The following is a 21,011-nucleotide window of genomic DNA, read 5'->3' as shown; positions in this document are numbered from 1 at the left end:
TCACTACCACATGAACTATTGAACTTCTGAATAGTATTTGTTAAATCGAATGTTAGTCGAAATGTGGACATTCGATCTAATTATAAACATTTGAATTAGAAAGTAACATTCGAAAACTGTAAATAGCATTCGATTATAGAATTTGTAAGAATATTCGTTCTTATCAACATTCAATTATGTAAATCGAAACACATTCGTCCATCCCTATTTCTGAGGCACCAGCACCCCACTGAGCATGTGAAAAAGTTCACAGTATATACGTATGATTGGCTGATGACTGTCACCTGATAATTAATAATTGCTGTTCTATTGTCTTGTTACTGGTCATTTGTTGATGAGGTAATTCTACTGTATTTAATATTTAAACTGCAGTAATATATGCTATCAGAGAAATTAAAGGCTATGAAGACCATTTTAGTGAATATGCATCTAGCAGAATAAGAAGCCTTTCTCAGCCTTGTCTACAAATGCTATTGCAGCTGTGGGAGCTTTGGAGGAATGAAAGTAAAGAAAGAGGGCGCTGTTAATCTGTATTGCATGACAGGCAGGCCTCAATGCATAAAAAAAAGGAAGAAAGAAGTGACGCAGGCAGCCTGAGAAGGGAGGGGCCAGTTGGGACTCATTCGGCTGCTTAGAATACAGTCTCTCTACAGATTGACTCAGGAGGTAATACGGTCTTGCTCCCCTCCATCTGGATTTATTTGTGCCTGTCATGGTTATTATAGGAGGCTACAAGAAACATTGAAAATACACAGCTTTTATCATCACTCCAGCTAGGAGGTTTGGATTAACTATTCCTTTCACTCTCCCTTGGACTGGATCTTGCTGAGGGGGGGTGGGGGACTCTCTATAATTATGAACTGGAGATTGATATAAAAGAACGCAAACCAGGTGTATGTTGACGGAAGCAGATGAAGATCAAGACCGAGCAGATCTTCTCCAATCAAAAAACAACAATAAGAAAAGCTTTCAGAAATTAAAACGGTGATTGTTTTCTGATCACTGGAGAAAAGAATCTACAGAAAAACAGAGAACAGATATGATATACATTGAAAGGACTGATGTTTACAGATTTTGTATCATAAAAGACAATTTGGTTCATTGAAATCTATTAACAACAACCACAAACAAAAAGAAAAAAACACTGCTGAAAAGGAATCTGGAAAAGGAAAAAAAATAGATATAAATATATATATATTATTATTTTGATATATATTTGTGAATAAGGAAGTGCGTTGTGCATTTTTCTTATTGCATGATTAAGAGATTTTTTTTTTAATAATAGATATAATATATTTTATTTATGATCTAGTCTTTTAGCTAAGTCTCTGTCCTTGTTGACAAGCTTTCCGTTTGGTAGTTTTCCAATTGAACCGGTGACTTTAAAAGCATTGAAACGCTAACAAAAGCTGGTTAACCTTTATGTGACAGATATTTTTTTATATTATTAAAAGGAAAATATATAGTTCTATATTTTTATTAAGTGGATTTAAAAAAATAACAAAAAAAAACCAAGATGGCTGAATGTGGCTCTGTATTTTTTTTTTTGATCTGATGATAACGCCAAAAGGCATAGCAGCTGCAGGATCAGTCTGAAGTTTCTCTTTATTGAGGTGAATCAATCTTAATAGGGCACGCAGATAAATGTGTTAACATTTGAGCTTTACGTTGAACCCATATTAATATTTAGAGCAGATAAACAAACACCCTTTCTCTTCCAAAAATTGTTTGTTTTTTGTTTTTTTGTCTCTTAAAAAAAAATTTGTGCTAATTTTCTTTAACTGCGTTTCCCTTATTGGCCTCTCTGTCACTAGCCCTTGCAGATTGAATGTAAAAGCAGGAATAGCTTTCATGACAGGAGGGGGAGAGAAAAGTGGGGGAGGGAACTGTGATTAGCAGTTGAGAAATTCCTTTTCAGTTTGATCAAGGCATGCTTTTTCTACAAAGCCTGATCCTCTGATCTATATCCAACACTTCTGTTTTTTTTCTTTCTAATTTTTATTAATTAATATCTATCTTCTCATTTGTGGTTATGCAGATATAGGAATGCTGAGAATTCCTTTTGGGTCAGAGTAGACTTCATTTCTCTGCAGAACTGCTTTAATTTTATTTTTGTGTTTTTTTCTTTTCTTCCTATTTACGAAACAAGGAAGAAGTGGGAGGACTTTTTCTCGCTTCAGGCTGGAATTTGATCTGTGAGGCTGAACTGTCTCCTTCAGAGCTACATCAAGGATCATTCTCTGTGGAAACAACCTCAAGAATTTGGTTGCTTGGCTAATTTAAAGGAATTCTTTTTACGATTTAATTGAACCCTACACACAATTTTATTTTTTTTGGTAAATCTTGGTGGCTTCCTCTGAAATCTTTTAAAAAGGTGTGGAAATACTGTATTCTAAACAAGATACATTTTTATTTAATGGAATACATTCATATCATTTGCTTTCAAAACAATATGAATTGCTTATTTTAGTGTCAAGGATCTAACGTTTGTGTCGCTTGTTTGATTTTTACTCTTCATTAATTCGCAATCAAAGAAATAATGTTTTGAGAACAAAAAAACAAACTGTTTATTTCGTTATTTACTTAAAATTTCATGGAAACATTTTTTAAGCATTTCATTATTTTTAACTAGCAGCATTTTTGCATTCTGTGATCTATATTCCAAAACCTAATACACACATCTTCCTGGTTGAAAATGTCGGAAAATTGGAAAAACTGCTTTGAAGAGGAACTTATATGCCCTATTTGTCTGCATGTTTTTATTGAACCAGTTCAACTCCCTTGTAAGCACAATTTCTGCAGAGGGTGTATTAGTGAGGCCTGGGCGAAAGAGACTGGATTAGTAAGGTGCCCTGAATGCAACCAGGCCTACAACCAGAAGCCAAACCTAGAGAAGAATCTGAAGCTTGCCAACATTGTGGAAAAGTTCAATGCTCTCAATGTGGATAAGCCACCTTCTGTCCTACACTGTGTATTTTGTAGGAGAGGACCTCCACTTCCTGCACAGAAGATCTGCCTGAGATGTGAAGCACCCTGCTGCCAGTCCCATGTGCAGACTCACCTGCAACAACCTTCCACTGCTAGAGGCCACCTCCTGGTAGAAGCTGATGATGTAAGGGCATGGAGTTGCCCACAGCACAATGCTTATCGACTGTACCACTGTGACGCGGAACAGGTTGCTGTATGCCAGTTCTGTTGCTATTACAGTGGGGCCCACCAAGGACATTCTGTTTGTGATGTGGAAATTCGTAGGAATGAAATTAGGGTAAGACCAAATTTATTTTCCCTTCAAGAATTCGGTATTTTACAGGAAAATGTAATATTGTGATTAGTAGCGCTCTTTTTTTTATTCCCATTTTTATATATATATATATATATATATATATATATATATATATATATATATATATATATATATATTGACAGTTGCTGATAATTTGTATTTTTTAACCTAAGAATGTATTGGGTATTATGTTAATTGTTAACAGTGAAACCTTGTGAGAATGACTTTTGTTTCCTTTCATTCCCTTTGTAATGTATCCTTATCTAGTAGCCCAGTAGAAGCCTCAATATTTGGTTTGTTTAGGATCATTTGTTTTCTTTATCTTGATATTTATATATCCAGTATCTTGGGGGGGAAAAAAAGTGGTAGGTCTTTCTAGGCCTAAGGTTTCTTTTTTTTATTTGTATTACCTACTCAGATTGTATCTACTGGTTCCCATAGCTATAGTGAATACACAAAACAAGAAAGTTCTTGTGATGAGAAATAGGCAAATTTCTGTTAAAATTTAACAGGGAATGTTTAAACATTAATAGACAGTGCTGTAGTCCAATCTAGTATAACACAGATATACTTAATGGATGGAACGTATTCTTTTCACCCCACACAATGTAATGAATATGTTCTTGGGCCCTGGTTAACTCATTGGGCTAAAAAAAAAAAAAAAAAAGAGTGTAGCTAATGCTATACTTTCCTTTTGATAGCTCACATTAATGTCTACCATGTTCCTTGTGGGAAGGAAATTGCAAATGAAGCTGCGGTGTTACTGTGGCTACATGTTTTGTGCAGATTTTGAGGAGCATCTTCACAATAGGAATACTGGTTATAAAATTAGGGGCCTAGAAAACAGAGGGTTTAACAGCTATTTTTCCTTCCCTGATCAGTAATCTTGTTATTCTGTATAACTGCAGGATGTGGGTATGAGCTGACTTTTCTAGTTCCAGTGGCTGTTGTAGGCTTTTATGACACATACGAGGGACCTCAAGGCTACATGAGCCCATAACTGCAAATAAGCAGAATTTGCATTTAGGCAAATGGAAGCTTTAGCTTATTTGACTTTTGAAACCAGTAATCATAAAACAGACTGCTCAGAGTCACACAGTTTATTGGCTTAAGCCAAGACTTTGCAGCCATTTAAGAGGTTTTTTTTCCTCTCATAATCAAGGTTTAGTATGATTTTGGAATTCTTGCTAGCTGCATTCTATTTATTTATTTATATATTCTTGAATAACATTAAATGTGCACTGTACACACATTTCTATAATAAACGCTTAGCAAATATAAATGTTCTGTGTTCTCCCCAGGACCATTTTAATGGGCACACCACTAGGTATTATTTTATTAACCACCCAACTATAATTTAACTCAATATTAACTAAATGTCAGTTTTTTTTTAATTTCTGATGAACAGATTATAATTAATTAATTGATTAACTAATTAATTAATTGTGCATTGTTTAGCTTAAAGTGAAGGTAAAGTTAACATTTGTTTAATTAATTTAACCATTTCTCAGTATCAACTTATAATAGTCGCTAAGTTTTTTTTTTTATGAATATTCAAATATTTATGTTAAAAATTAATTTGAAAATCCCTACCATTTGTCTCCCGACTCCTCCCAAGCCTTTACTTCCTGCTGCATTTTGTGAAGTCTCTACCCCTCGCAAATGCGCGTGCACGACCCAGGATAAAAATTGCGCATGCGTTACTCTCCTATTATTTTACAATGCGCATGCGCTAATTTGCCTTGTAGTATAGTATTGAATGAATAGGTATATTCATTCAGTACTATACAATCAGAGACAGGAGCTGCATCTATTCTTATTGTTCAAACGTTTCTTAAAAACATCGATCTATTAACTCGGTTTGCCCAATTGTACTATAAAATCTATAGTACAATTGGGCAAACAGAGTTAATAGATCGATGTTTTTAAGAAACGTTTCAACAATATCAATAAATGCAGCTCCTGTCTCTGATTGTGCACACTGTGACAAGACGATGAGGTAGTCTGTGGGACGCATGCGCGAAACTGGAGCGCGCTTGATTGATAAGAAGGAGAGTAAAGGGGCGGATGACGGCCGCCTAACGGCCTAAAAATCAATTGGCTATAAAATACATGTGATGTTAAGGAGAAAAAAAAAAAATTACGGGTTGAATTTGGGGATGTATATAATTAGGATTATAAAGGTAATATATTTATTTATAACTATTTATATAAAATATGATGAATTAAAGTCATATTATTTTTAAACATTGAATCATATTCTAGATAGCGATGAGGGTAACTTTACACTTTATAAATAACAGAAAAAAATTTAATAGTTCAAAGTATCAAACTGCCGCCACCCGGCTACTTCATAATGCCACACAGCTGGCAAATTATTCTGTGAATGCTAAGGGACAGATTACAAGTTGAGCGCAAAATATTGATTCAATTTAGTAATACCAGAGCATGCAAATGTGCACTAGTATTACAAGTTTGGTGCAATGGGAACACGACCTCACGTTTGCATCTAACCGAAGCATTGCGCTCATGAGAGTGAGCTTCCATAGGCTTCAATGGGAACCTCGATCTCATGAGGTGAGACACAGCATGAGAACTAGTGTGGAAGGGGGTAAGTCCCGCAGGAAATATAAATATATATGTATATGAATATATACACAGTGTATATATATATATATATATATATATATATATATATATATATGTATATGTATGTTAACATATGTATATACACATATTCTCTCTTTCTCTCTCTCATAGAAAGAATCTGTACAGGATTCATTTAAAAAAAATGTATGTGGATTTTGGTCTTTGGATTCCTGTTTTAAGATTTGTCATGTTGGTAGTTTTTGTTTTTAAGAAATCAGGGCCAGAGTAAGGATATAGGAAGTGTTTTACAGACAGGAAGAAACTCTGGTATTGTTAAACATGGCCGGTAAGTGTGGACATGATGATAAAAACCTGCAAGAGGAAAGCATTCCGTTTTTAGGTCTCCCGTTAAGTGGAAGCTTGTAATTGTTACTAATTTTCAGGCTGATAAAAGTACACTATAATTATTTGATAATTATATCTGACTTTACAAATAAACTTTGCTAAGAGAAGTGTTAGACTTTGGCTGTTAACTCTGTTTGTATATCATGTCAGTATAGACACTATAAACATATTCTTACCCTTCCATAGTCTAAGTTCAAGCAAATTTGAACGATTCCTTCTTAATTTGGTTTCAGTAAGGATTTTAGTCACCTTGATGTAACTTTTTATATAGGGTTGCCACCTTTAGTTTAGGCCAAACCCGAACACTCTTGCGCTGTGCACAGCACAGTAACATTGTTTTGGCAGAGTAGACACAAGGGGGTAGATTTATAAAGCAGCGGATGATGCTTCTACGCCCCCTCATTTCAGGCTGGCCGGAAATGTAAGTTAAGAAGCAGCGGTCATAAGACCGCTGCTCCTTACCTTGTCTGCCACCTTTTAGGTGGCGGATTGCAATTATCCCGATCCGATCGGGATGCTTGACACCCCCTGCTAGCTGCCGATTGGCTGCGAATGTGCAGGGGGGCGTCATTGCACAGGCATTTCACAAGAAATGCTTGTGCAATGTTAAATGCCAACTGCGTATGCTGTCTGCATTTAACGATGTCGGGCAGACATGATTCGCTATAGTGAATCATGACCTCCGGCCCGCGCCGGGCACTTGATAAATCTACCCCTATGTGTTAAAGTAGATACACACAAACTTGCATATAGATATTCACGCACTCTGTCTCACACACACACAGACGCTCGCACACACATGCTCACACTGTCTCTCATACACACACTCACACTGTCTCTCTCACACACACAAAGTCAAAGACACTAATGTTCTCACACAGTCTCTCATACTCACACCCACTCTCTTACACACACACACACTCTCTCATACTCACACTATCACACAAATAATCTCACTCTTTCACACATATTGGCCAATTTATCATAGTGCGAGCGGACATGATATGATGTAGTGTATCATGTGCGCCGCACATCGATAAATGCCGAGAACATTGTTCAATCCTGCCCCCTGCAGATTGGCCGCTAGCAGGGGGTGTCAAACAACCAGATCGTATTTGATCGGGTTGATAACTGACCGCTGCCTCAGAGCAGGTGGACAAGTTATGGAACAGCGGTCTTTAGACCGCTGCTTCATAACTATTGTTTCCGGTGAGCCTGAAGGCTTGTGCGGAAACAGGGGCATCAAGCTCCATTTGGAGCTTGATAATTCGGGCTCATAGATTCACACTTACAGAAAGACACTGGCAAACGCAAAGACACGCTCTCCCACAGAAAGACACACACTCAGACACGCAGGAGAGAAATAACTGTAGTGTAGGCATGTGTAGTATGTTGCAAAAGCACAGAATCAACGTTTTGGCTGTTTCTCACCACAAACCCAGATATATGTATGTCCGAGTCTGACTCCGCTTCGAACCCGGACACAAATGGCAACCCTACTTGCATAATTTGCGCCTGTAAGTAAAAATAAACATGTTTTTTTTGGTAACTCTTCCACTGTACTACCCCCTAAAATAGTTGAATTCCTTGTTTTATTAACTTAAACACTCATATGCAATTCATTCCCAGCAATCTAAACCACAAATATTTCCACAATCCTGTTTCCTGTAAGCCACGGGTGGTTGCAACTGAAGAAACAAAGTCTTTTCATGCCTATACACTGTGTAGCTGTTATGAATCCTTTGTCATCATGAGATAACATTCATTTACAACCTTGAATACAGATATGATAGAATGGAGATTCAAATGATGAATTGTTTTCCCCTTGATGTGTTTCAGATAGCTTGTTTTACCATTTGCAGAGTATAAAATGTATAGGATATCATTTGTTTAGGTTTATTATTGTATATGAAATTGCTGTTTTTGGTCTTTAAACCACAACCTATTAAAATGTGCTAAGCTTGCAGGGAGAACAGATCTAATGATCCGATCACTTTACATAAACACAGAGGCTTCCTTATCTGAACTCTGTCTGAGATATTTGAAAATGAAAATTTTAGTACCTATCTCTCCCACCCTATGGAGTGTGACTTCTGTTTGATCTTGTTTACGTAGCTTTTCTGAACTAATTACTGCAGTCATGACATTTAAAGTATGTGGTGGTTTCAACAGGCAGCTATTTCAAATGCTAAAATAAAGGTAAACAATTTAATATTCATGAGCAGTTAAAATAGATAATTTACAGTATACTGTACTTTAAGGAATCAAGCATATTTTTATCAGATAAAGATATAGTAGATGTATCATTTCGGATAGTAAATCCTTTAGTTTATAGGTGCTGATTTCAGCATCGAGTTGGCATAGAAACCCTTAACACGTAAACAAAATTAACTCAGTTTAATTATTGGATACTGGATCATTATGGAAGTTCAACAATATCCAAATACAAAGTGCACAAAAAATATGGCAACAAGTATGCTAATTCGGCAAGCAAAATTACTGTAGCAGAGTTTAAAAAAAACATTATTTTTAATGCAGCTCAGATCTCAGTATCTTTGAAAATTTGATAAAATGTATGTGTATTGTATATATCAGTCTAGATCAGCCAATTGTAGGGGTAAGGTAGTTAGCCTTCACATGGGGACTTGTCTCTTGTGGGGAGTAAAAATGTATAGAGAATTCATCAAAGTTCAGCTGACAAATAATACAATTATTTAACATATATTTTATGGGAGCTTAAATACCAGGCAGTCTGTTTAAAAGCTGGCACATGGAGACCCTATTCTTCTATTTAGCACCTTAGGAGATATTGTCTACATACACTGTCAAGTGATAGCCCAGAAATCATAGGATATGAAATTCGTGTGGCCACAAAACTTCTATCCAAATCCATAAATATGATTCTAAAACACCATACCAATCAACTGTAATGCCCAGTGGTCATTATAAAACAGCTTGGCCAATTTATTTTCTTGCTGATAGTAGACAACCAAGAGACAGTTTAATTTTACCCATTTGGTGTTGAGGTTGAATAATTAATCCACTAACGTTTTGTTTTTAACCTATTTGTTTCTTCAACTCAATACTTGAATATACATCTCAAATCCTCCTAAACCCGATGGCTGCCCATAACTAAAAGCTGTGCAACATTGTGGTAATTATTTCCCTTGTTTTATGACCTGTTAGCAGCGTTTGCCTTATCCTCTCGCTATTTTGTGGGAGAGAGTGGGTTGTTAGGGGGAGAGAATGTGGGTGTGTCTTGGTGGCAGGTAGGTGTGTCTGGGCAGTTTGTGGTCCAGCCTTTATGCTCAGTGGGGGTGGGGCCAAGGGAAAATCTGCAAATAAGAATATATAACTGTCTCAGTTGGAATGCTGGACAGAGTTCAGAATCAGGGACTATCCCTCTCAAATAGAAACAGGTGGCATGTCTCATGTATCTATATTTATTTTATATTATAGACATTTGTTTAAATCTTTACACCTCTGGTCTTGTCTTAATATATTGGTTATCCTCTTACAAAGAACCCTGCTAGAAGCATGTTGCTGTGCTCCTCAATATAAACATACCCAGTTTTTTTTTTAAACAAATAGCTTTATTACATAGTTTCCAATTCTAAGAAAGACCCTTTTCAACATGCTGTCAGTTCCTGTATTCCTGTAGGCTTTGTATCCTGTGGAGATATTTGATTGGACAATGCTATTAGCATTTCCTCTACAGTGGACTGTGAAATGTATCATGTAAGTGTGATATTTGCTTTACATAAACTCTGCATTGGCACAATCCTACATGTTACAGAAGGGATAAAAATCAAATAAATATATATATATATATATATATATATATATATATATATATATATATATATATATATATATATATATATATATATATATATATAAAATGTATATTTATCAAACGTATAAGAGTTAAAAAAGCTAATGTCAACTTAAAAACTATTCTTTACAAAAAAAATAATCAAATAATTTGTAACAGAAAAACTCTATTAAAGTCTATGGGGATTTTAATTTGATACGTTTTTCTAGAGAATTGCGATAAACCCCTATGTGTTGAAGACCTGCAGATGATTTAAACACATAGTTAAAATCAGCTCCAGGGCAGTAATGTAATTCTTGGAGTTAGCTGAACACATCTGATGATCCAATGACAAGAGACATATGTGTGTAGCCACCTATCAACATCTAGCTCCCAGTAGTGAATTGCTGCTCTGACTTTTATGTTAAAGCTGTTTATTCTAATGTTTTACCCCACAGAGAGTATATGTTTATATAATACCATTGCACTGGCTGATAAGCAGATCTCCTAAAACTCTATTGGTGTTCTACGCACACTTGTTATTGCACTGTTGCTTGCATATAATTATTTACAAAGGGGCTAAAACATTGATAAAGGCAGCTCCAGGCAGAAATGCACTACTTGAATCTAGTTGATAATTGGTGGCTATGCACATATGCATCTTGTCATTGGTTCAACAGATATGTTTAGCTAGGTCCCAGTAATGAATTATTTTTCTGAAGACTCTTTCAGATATGGGCATACACACTCCCCCCCCTCTCTCACACACACTCACACGCTGTATCACTCACACATCCTCTCTCTCTCTCTCTCTCTCTCTCTCTCTCTCTCTCTCTCTCTCACACAGATACAAAGAAACACCAGCACTCTCTCACACATACACTTACACAAACACTCTCTTTCTCACACAAGCACACAAACCCTTCACACAGACACACATACAATCTCTTTCACACACACACAGACATACCCTCTCTCTTACACACACAGGCAACACAATCTCTTTCACACACACACCCTCTCTCTCACACACACACACAGGCACACAAACCATTTTACACCTCTCTTTCTCTCTCTCACACACACACAGTGGGGTAGATTTATCATAGTGCGAGCGGACTTGATACAATGTAGCGTATCATGTCTGCTGCACATTGATAAATGCAGACAGCATAGGCTGTCGGCATTTATCATTGCACCAGCAGTTCTTGTGAACTGCTGGTGCAATGCCGCCCCCTGCAGATTCGCGGCCAATCGGCCGCAGCCTCAGAGAAGGCGGACAAGTTATGGTGCAGCAGTCTTAACTTCTGTTTCCGGCGAGCCTGAAGGAGCTTAATAATTCGGCCCCGCCCCACTATCTCTTTCACATACATAAACACACCCTCTCTCACACACAAGCACACAAACCCTTTCACACACAGACACACCCTCTCTCACACACACAGGCACAATCTCTCTCACACATACAGACACACACACTCTCTTACATGCACACAAACCCTTTCACACAGACACACAGACACACCTCTCTCACTCACTATTTCTTTGACATACACAGACACACCCTCTCTCTCTCACACACACAGGCACAATCTCTCTCACATATACACAGGCACACACACACACCTCTCCCACACACACAGGCACACAAACCCTTTCACACAGACACACACATCCATTCTCAGAATTTCTCACACATAGAGACAGTTTCTCACACACAAACACAGATGCAAACATACACATATTTATAGTTTCCACTCTGATCCATTTCTTTAACATATTGGCTTTATTATAAAGTGCAGCTTTTAACTTTGCTGTACTGTTTGTTTCTTAAGTGCTGGCTAACAGGCAGGAATTTTAACACAGGAAATTTCATTTGCAAGATGGAAGGAAGCTAAGGGTTCCTTTTGCAGGGGCCGTGCAGATCAAGTAGTGGAAACTGCTTTGAGCAAACAACCTACTTACTGTACACTAAAGGCTGTCTACTGTTCTTAACCCATTCAAGTGAGTGAAAGGGGTTACAACTATGTCAGTAGCTTATTAACAAAGCATAGACTGTGCCATGTTTGCAGGGGGTGAGTTTTTAAAGGGATAGTAAGCACTTAAAATTTGTATATAAAATGTTTTGTTATCCTTAGTAAAACAAATTTCCAATGAACGTTCATTATTTATTTTGACCCCCCCATGTAATGTAACATTAAAAATTGTAGATTTTATAATTCTCAGAGCTGGACATTCACTTATTAAGGCTTACCCTGCTACATACAATTTCCCTATCAGATACCGCCTGTAAACCTGTTCACTTTATGCTAACATATTGACTGTGGATGGCATTAATGTCTGCAGAATCAAGCTCGGTTGGGCTCCTCCAAATAAGGCAAGTGGTGGGTGTAGTTGAGCTATTGAAATACAATTGCAGCAAACAAGATGTTAATTTTTTTTTTTTTAAATGTTCAGACTTCACTGGTATGTTTTCTATAGCAAGACAATAGAAATGTATTGTAAATTATAAGCTGTTTACTGTCGCTATTAGTGCTTGCAGTAATTGTAGTTGTGACATTGAAGTGTCATTTTTAAAGAATACTGCTGTTACACAATGTCTTATTTGCAACATTTTGTTAGCTGCATTTGTATTTCAAAGTCTTACAAAACACCACTGAATAATTTGGGACAGGCAGGGGCGTATTTAGGTTTTGTGCTGCCCTAGGCACTCAAAATTCTGCTGCCCCACCCCACACCCCACCCCAGGTTTAAGGCCTTTTTTTAGACATAATATTTTTGGGGCAGGGTGTAAAAAATAAAAAAAAAAATCTTTTTAAGTAGATGTTCACCAGGGCTTGCATTCACTCTGGTCACACACACACATTATATATATATATATATATATATATATATATATATATATATATATAAGACATTATTTTGCAAGTCAGATGATTAAAGTGTCTATATCAGAAAAAAATATCCTTCACTGTATGATAGTTTGTCAGTAGGTAGTTGTTTAACCTTAAACATCTTCTTTGGTGATTGACAGTTATTTAAGCAAAATATCTGCTTGGATAAATATGTAATGAATATACAAACTGGCCTTTAAAAGTACTTAAAAAATACAACAGTAGTTATGATAGGTTTAGGAATTGTATCCTAGGGGATAAAGTCACATGGTACAATCATAATAAAGTATATACTTGTATTGTTTCTGAATGTATAAAAATGCATACAACATATTTTCAGTTGTGTTTTAAGTCACATAGTTGTATAGATTCAGCAATAAATACTTATTCTTTGCATGTAAAAGATAGACAAACAGTAAATGCACAAGTATTTAGTGACTAATCCGTTTAATTATTTTAATGCCTAATGAAGATGTATTGAAGGGAGAAAGGCATATGCTGTTTCACAGTGGTCACGTTATAGTGCACACTGCACTGTGTAGTCTGTGTGAGTCTCAATCACGCGCTGGAGCCAGGAAGAATACCGCATTCCCTCTCAGTCCAGGCCAGGCTGCGCAAGTTAGCTCCGCCTCCACTGTCACCACGTCATGCGCACCCACATACAATCCATAGGATAGCAATAGCCGGGCCAGCCATTTAAGTCATTAGTAATTGGTTAATTTACCCACCCAGTCCTGAGTTCAGTAGAGTGGCCCTAGGGACTCAAAATTCTGCTGCCCCTTAAAAATCTGCTGCCCTAGGCACCGGCCTTGTTGGCCTATGCCTTAATACGCCCCTGGGGACAGGGCTTGGCAGATTTTGGCAGCCACGGCTACTACTAAGGTTTTGAGTTATTCTAAATGTATTTACTTTTCATATTGAACAAACACTTTTTTGTCTATATCTATAAATAGCAATAAACATTTTAATTGAAAAGTGTATTAGAAGAACAAATCTTTCCTATTTAGTTTTTAATGTAACAAATTGCCTTGAGGAATGTAAATACCCTAAGATTATGGAATCACTTGAGCACTTGTGAGCCTTTGGTGAAAACAAATACTTTCATTATATAAAAATAAAGCTAAAACTCACTTATTATTAGGGTTGCACCGATACCGATACTGGTATCGGTATCAGTGCCGATACCAAGTATTTGCATGAGTACTTGTACTCGTGCAAATGCACCGATACTTAAACCGATACCTCCAATTCCTACCCATAAGCCATCTTGTGGCATTTTTCAAACTGTATGTTCCTATTTCATTTTAAGCTGGAGTGGAGACTTAACTAAAAATTGTTCTGCCAATACAAATTGCTGTTATTTGTATTATTGTACATCAGTTCAGTCATTCAGACAAACCCCTGAAGTACTGGTTGGGCAGTTAATAAACTGAGATTTAATGGCCCAAAAATATCTTTCTAACCCATGCAGTAGTGTGAAAAGTGAAAGACTGTTCAGCTTAGCGTCAAATGTCCTTACTGATAGCAGAAACAGACTTATAGCTGAACATGCAGAGATGCTTCTGTTCCTTAATAAGAACTTTCCACTAACTTTTGAAAAAATATTCTAATTGCTAGATTGCCTGTTATACTACTAGTTCTCCTCTTGCACAATTATGCTCAAAACATACTGTACTCTGAGGAACAACCTTAGCCAGGGCTGGACTGGGAATAAAAAGCAGCCCTGGAAAAATATGAAGACCAGCCCTATTTTCTGTTGAGTGTGTAGAATGCAAATGCCCCATTTTTCTCAAATAGGTAAACTGGGATACTCCTACCTCAATATTATTTTCAGAATTAAATTATATTACTTTGTATTAAGTACAAATGTTAGATTGATGAGTTATATAGGCACCCTACAACCCAATTGCATCCAGTAATCCCCCCTTTAAATTGTAGCTTTCCAGCCCTAGCTGCTGCAGCTGTTATTTATTGCTTTTATTATTAACATGTTATTGTAATATTTTTATTTATAAACATGTTCTGTAAGCTTTGTGACCACAAGCACATAAAACTGTTTTATTATTTAAAAATGTCTTTTGAGATGCAGTTCATAATTATAAAGAAGTGATCTTAAATCATTACTCTGTAATGTGCTAGGTAAACTGTCATGACATAAAAAAGTATCGGTAATTGATATCGGTGAGTATTTGAAAATAAGTATCTCGGTACTTGTATTCGGTCTTAAAAAAATGGTATCGTGCAACCCTACTTATTATGTTATTATTTCTTGTATGTTATCAGTGTAGATACTATATTCTGGCAACTTTTTCCCTTTTAAACATTTACACAGATGTAAAAGGAAATGTATTTTGACCCCAAAACAGTGTCATACCCCAAACATTTTTAAGTGTTGCAAGAAAGGGATAGTTATACTTTTTCTTAAAAAAAACAAACAAAACTATATTCTTATTATAATTATTTATTTTGCCTCCTTTCACATAATTTAGCTCTGAAAATTGCGCAATTTCTAATCCCCAGAATTTAAATGGCACTCTGCTGACCTCTCAAGGATAACCCTGCTACATATATGTTCCTAATTAATTTAAATGGATAACAACTGCAAAACAATGCGCTCTATACCGACATTAAAGTCAGGACTAGCCTTCTTGTCGGAGGACTACGATGGGTGGAGTTTGGCTATTGATAAATAATTGCAGTAAAAAGAATGTTAATCTGTTTTAAAAACGTTGAGACTTAGCTGATATGTTATTCTTTAGCAACACAAAAGGAATGTCTTGTAATTACAAGGTGTTAATTATTCCTTTAAAGGACCATGTAGAATTGCATAATTAACACGTGCATAATAAAAAGACAACGCATTAACACTTGCTCTGAATTTTAAATGAGCAGTAGATTTTTTTCTGACGTATTTCAAAATGTATTTTAAATTTGCCAGGCACCTGTATCATGTGCCACCTTTCAGACAATCACAGACTCAGATACATATACGCTGTGAACTCTTGCATATGCTTAATGGGAGCTGGTACCTCCTAAAGAGTGTATATAAAAAGATTTGCACAATTTGATAATGGAAGTAAATTGGAAAGTCTCTTAAAACTGCATGCGCGATTGGAATTGTGAAAGTTCAATTTTGACTTAAGTATCCCTTTAACGGTTAAAGCAACTTTTAGCTCCTCCCGCTGTGCTGCCAAAAGACAGCATAACTAAGGTTCCCACCTCAGCCATGGTTTCCTGGACTCTTATGAGATACACATGCTGCAGGGTGTGCAGGTAGGAACATGAATAGTGCAGTCCAGAATCACTATTTGTGTGCTGTCATGTTATTTACGTTCCCCTCTGCACACCCTGCAGCATGTGTAACTCATAAGTGTCCTGGAAAATATGGCCCAGGAGGCAACCCTAAGCATTTCAGGAAGTTAATCCCCGCCAAAAAAATAAAGAAAAATACCAAAACACAGTCATTTTCCCACACCAAAGATGAGCACTGTGCATACTTTAATTGCAGACTATATATTTATGGACTAGTTACTGCATGCAGCTGTGAGCTAACACATACCTTAAATTACACAAATGCAAGACTGAGAGCCAGTAAGCAAGTCAGAGGTAACCAAATCTACAAAACCTTACAGTCCAACAAATACTAGGACTGTCTGGTAGTTTTTGATATTAGATTTAAGGCAGAAAGCTCATCTACTCTACCGATATTCTTATACATGGAGTAGGCTTTAAAGGGACAGTATACAATCATTTTCATATAACTGCATGTAATAGACACTACTATAAAGAATAAGATGCACAGATACTGATATAAAAATCCAGTATAAAACCTTTTAAAAACTTACGTTCTCAGTTTAGCTCTGTTGAAAAGGTAGTTGGAAAGCCCACTGCAAGTGGGAAATAAGACACCCCCCTTCTTTTGCATATGCATAGGAATCTGACGGTATTCTCATACAACTTTGGGGCTTGGTTAGGAGTCTAAAAATCAGAGCAATGTTATTTAAAAATAGGCAAAACTATACATTTAAAAAAAACAAAAAAATAACTTTATGGGCTATATAAATAGATCCTCTACAAAACATTTATGCAATGAAAAAAAGAGTGTATAATGTCCCTTTAAGGGACATGAGACACACCATTTTTCTTTCATGATTTCTGTTAAAGCATACAACTTTAAACAATATTTATATGATCACATTTGCTTTATTCACTTGGTATCATTTGTTGAAGGAGCAGCAATGCTGTAAGAGCAAGCTGAACACATCTGATGAGCCAATAACAAGAGGTGTACATATACCTACCTAGGTATGCTTTTCAACACAGGATAACAAGAGAAAGAAGCAAATTAGATAATAGAAGTAATTTGCAAAGTTGTTAAAAATTGCACAATTCATGAATGTTTAATTTTTTACTTCACTGTCTCTTTTAAGTAATCCCCATACCATGTTAAAAGTATATAATGGTCAGTAGTATGCTGGGAGTTACAGGACTATGCTAAATTCTATTTTAAAAATATGGCTTTAGTGCCAAATGCTAATTTCTGGGGTTAACAATCAGTTGCTAAATATGCTCTCAGATTGACAATTGTGGGTGCTTTATAGGTACCAAACTAGTGTTAATAGGCTAAAACACATCATTTATTGAAAAGCTCTTGCAGTAGTAATCTGGGGCTGTACAACAGCAGCATGCTATTGATTCTTATATCAGTTAATTGTGCTAATTATCATGGCTGGTATTTTTATTCTAACAAAGGTTTCATACCCTAGATATTTCTTTACTGTATTTTTCCCTTCTATAATAGAAAAATCCTTATGAGACTACACTCATTTTTTTTTAGAAAATGTGTTTATCCCTAGGCTACTAGCTATTTAACTCTAGGAAGCGTATAGACAGCTATGGAGGTTTAGCTATCTTTATTTACCCAATTCTCTACTTTAAAGATGACTTTATTAAATAATAGATCTACACAAACAGAAATATAAAACTACTGTCAAACTAAATCTTTGTGTTTCCTTTGGTCTTTTCAATCTTCAGTTAAGTTCAAACGTCATTTCACATATCAACTACTATCCTTATGAAGATGGGAGCACATCATGCTAACTGTATTTTAATGATGGATTAAATAAAGGGGCAGTTAGAAGTTATGCAGTTTACATTTAGGGTTGTCAAAATATAAACGGTGGCCTTTTAGTATCCAATATTTCTTTATAGAGTGTACTGGAAAGCTTGCTAAAATACTGGACTATTTGGCTGAATTCTAGACACCTGGCAACCCTATTTACATTATATACATTTTTTTTATGCATAACATACAGTTTCAGAGCTGTAGCTCTACCATATGCATACCTCCCAATATTTGTGGCTAGGCATTAGAGATGCAGGAGATTTAGAGGGGACACTGCCATTTTGTGAGCAGGCCATGTTGGAAGGGGAAAGGTCAAAGATGGTTATTGGGTGTGTCTAGTTGATCAGTGGGTGTGTTTGGGTTGCTTGTAGGGGTGTCTGCATGATATGGGGAGGTGTCTGGGTATTCTGTGGGTGGGGCTAAGGGAAATTCTGCAAAAAAGGGACTTATCGCTGTTTGAAAGGGACAGAGCTTAGAATTAGGGACTGACTATCCCTCTCCAATAGGGTCAGTTGGGAGGTCTACATATGGTAAAATTAATGTTCACCTAGATCAGATGTAGGCAACCAGTATAAATTACCGATATTAGACCAGTAGAAGATTAACCCCTTGCGTGAAATGGACATAGGTACTACGTCACACAGTACTTTGCCCAACGTACAGTGTTGACGTAGTACCCATGTCCAACATTGGGGTGCATGCTATGGTTCCAGTTGTCAGCTTTGACATTGGAGACTGCAGCCAGGGCAGAAGACATCTGCCTTCATGTGGTAAGGGAGAACTTATTGTACTCCCTTTACCATATGGTATTGTCGTGGGTGGTATGGGAGGAATGGTGGGTGGGTGGTCAACCTATCACGGGAGGGGGGGTAAAAGAGGGAAGAAGGTGAGGATTCCCTATGCTACATAAACAATTATTAGGAAAGGAGGGATGGGCCCCTGCACTGAGGCAAAGGGGTTTATGAAAGGTGGAGGGGGCCCTACACATGATTGATTGGAGTGGGAGTTTTTATTTTTTATTAAGCATGAATTTATAGAAAACTCATCATATTCTCACACCTGCAAAAAATATAAAACTACAGTACGTTTAAATAGTAATCTTTTATATGCATGCCACTATTCATCTAATGAGATGTGCAAGTTAATTGAGATACTGATATGCTTACTGTAAGTCAGACTGATACTGAGCATTTTCTGTGTCTAGTCACATTTGTTAATAAGATAACATCATGTGGTTTAGTAATTAAACAGTGCCAAACAATTGGACCAGTAGGAAAAAAAATAGGGCAACTGTGATTTGGATATAAGAAATATAACAATGAGCGACTCATTCTGTAGCCTGTAATGAATATCACTCCTGCGTCATGTTCCCACTTATATTACAATCTGTCACTGCAGTATATAGCTAGAAAGACAGATTGACATAAGCAATAAATACTGACTGGCCCTGTGTACTAGAAACAGACAAAGAAATGAAATCGGCAAAATATAAAAGTTCTTCCAACGTAGTGCAGAAGTCCATTTAAATAGACATAAGGGGAGTCCAAAAAGGATGTTGTAGTAATGTTAAATTCTGATGTAGATGCAGCACTGAGGTCCTGAATAGGGATGGGCGAATATGCTGTAAGTGTAATTCGTTTGGTAGAACGAATAGTCATGTGAACATTCGTTTTGGACAACCAAATGATGATAAGAATGAAAATTAATTTATCGATTGTTATTTCTGGCTTTCAAATGTTACTTTCGTTTTCGAATGTTCATAATTACATTCTAAATTTCAAATGTGGATATTTGATCTGACATTCGATTTAACAAATACTACTCAGAAGTTCAATAGTTCACGTGGTAGGGAATTTAGTAAATTGATACATAATAGATACAAATATATGAATTTTAATGTTTTTATTTCCAATATTGCATAATTCAAATATTACATTTAAAGAGAGCATTAGAAATACTATTATAAATATATCAATTCAAATTTTTCGAATTTGAATATTGCATAATTGGAATTAAATTATTACATGTAAAGAAATAATTAGAAATGCTCTTACATTAAATAAACTTAGAATGTTGTACAAACATTCAAAATTTGAAAGGAACGAATGTGCTAAAATTAATTTCATTTTTCGATTGTTGCAAAACATTCGCCCATCCCTAGTCCTGAACCATAAACAATAAATAAATGCATATACATGTATTGTGGAACCCTGTAACCAAGTAACCTAGAGATAGATCAAGTCAGAATGCCTATAAATCTACTATATTGAAAGCCAATGGAGAAATCGCAAGATATAAAAACAAACACAAGGTACAGAGGGATGTACCTAGTCTTATGCTTAAAATGACGTGTGCTGATTGTTTATATTTTCTGCCTTGAATAAGCTTCATGTCTCCAGCTAGTTAACAGGTAGACTTAAACATTTTAATAATAAATAATCTTTAATCCATTGAAAATGCAATTGGCAAATTATTCAAGGACTTTAATATAAAAGGGTTGCCTAGAAACACACACACAAAATGGTCTAAATTCAAAAAATTTAGCCAAAAACTGTGTTAATAAGAATACATACAGATTTTAAGAAAAGGGGGAAAAATCAATTGTTAGAATGGTTTAGATAATATACAAAAATGTTTAGGAACTAGAAAGGGTGAGACTACACATAAATACATTTTACTTTTCTAATATATTTGGAGTTTAAATAGCTAGTAGGATTTTTTTCCTCCATTAAATATGCAATTTATCTACTATATACATAATTTACTTTTAGTTATTATAATTAAAAAACTATTTCCAAACACACACTCTGTGTTACTTTATCCTAATATACATAATACAAAGGCATAATCTGCAGTACATGCTAATAAAATAATCACTGTGCCAAGCTTTGTAGTGATCAT

General features: G+C 36.0%; 1 protein-coding gene across 2 annotated transcripts in view; it reads left to right on the top strand.

Moving 5' to 3' along the window:
- The first annotated feature begins 635 nt into the window (after positions 1 to 635).
- The window catches only part of TRIM8 (tripartite motif containing 8), a 119,998-nt gene continuing 99,622 nt past the window's right edge, over positions 636 to 21,011 (top strand). Inside the window, exons 1-2 of one of the 2 annotated variants that reach the window (XM_053692465.1) lie at positions 636 to 1,613; positions 2,154 to 3,265. In XM_053692465.1, coding sequence (XP_053548440.1) covers positions 2,696 to 3,265 — 570 coding nt within the window. In that variant the 5' untranslated portion in view covers positions 636 to 1,613; positions 2,154 to 2,695. Of the gene's footprint in view, positions 1,614 to 2,149; positions 3,266 to 21,011 lie in introns of both variants that reach the window. The other variant, XM_053692464.1, reaches the window with a different exon arrangement.

Source organism: Bombina bombina, chromosome 9, assembly GCF_027579735.1.
Source record: "Bombina bombina isolate aBomBom1 chromosome 9, aBomBom1.pri, whole genome shotgun sequence".
In the NCBI taxonomy this organism is placed as follows: domain Eukaryota; kingdom Metazoa; phylum Chordata; class Amphibia; order Anura; family Bombinatoridae; genus Bombina; species Bombina bombina.
This window is presented reverse-complemented; position numbering and strand designations above follow the sequence as displayed.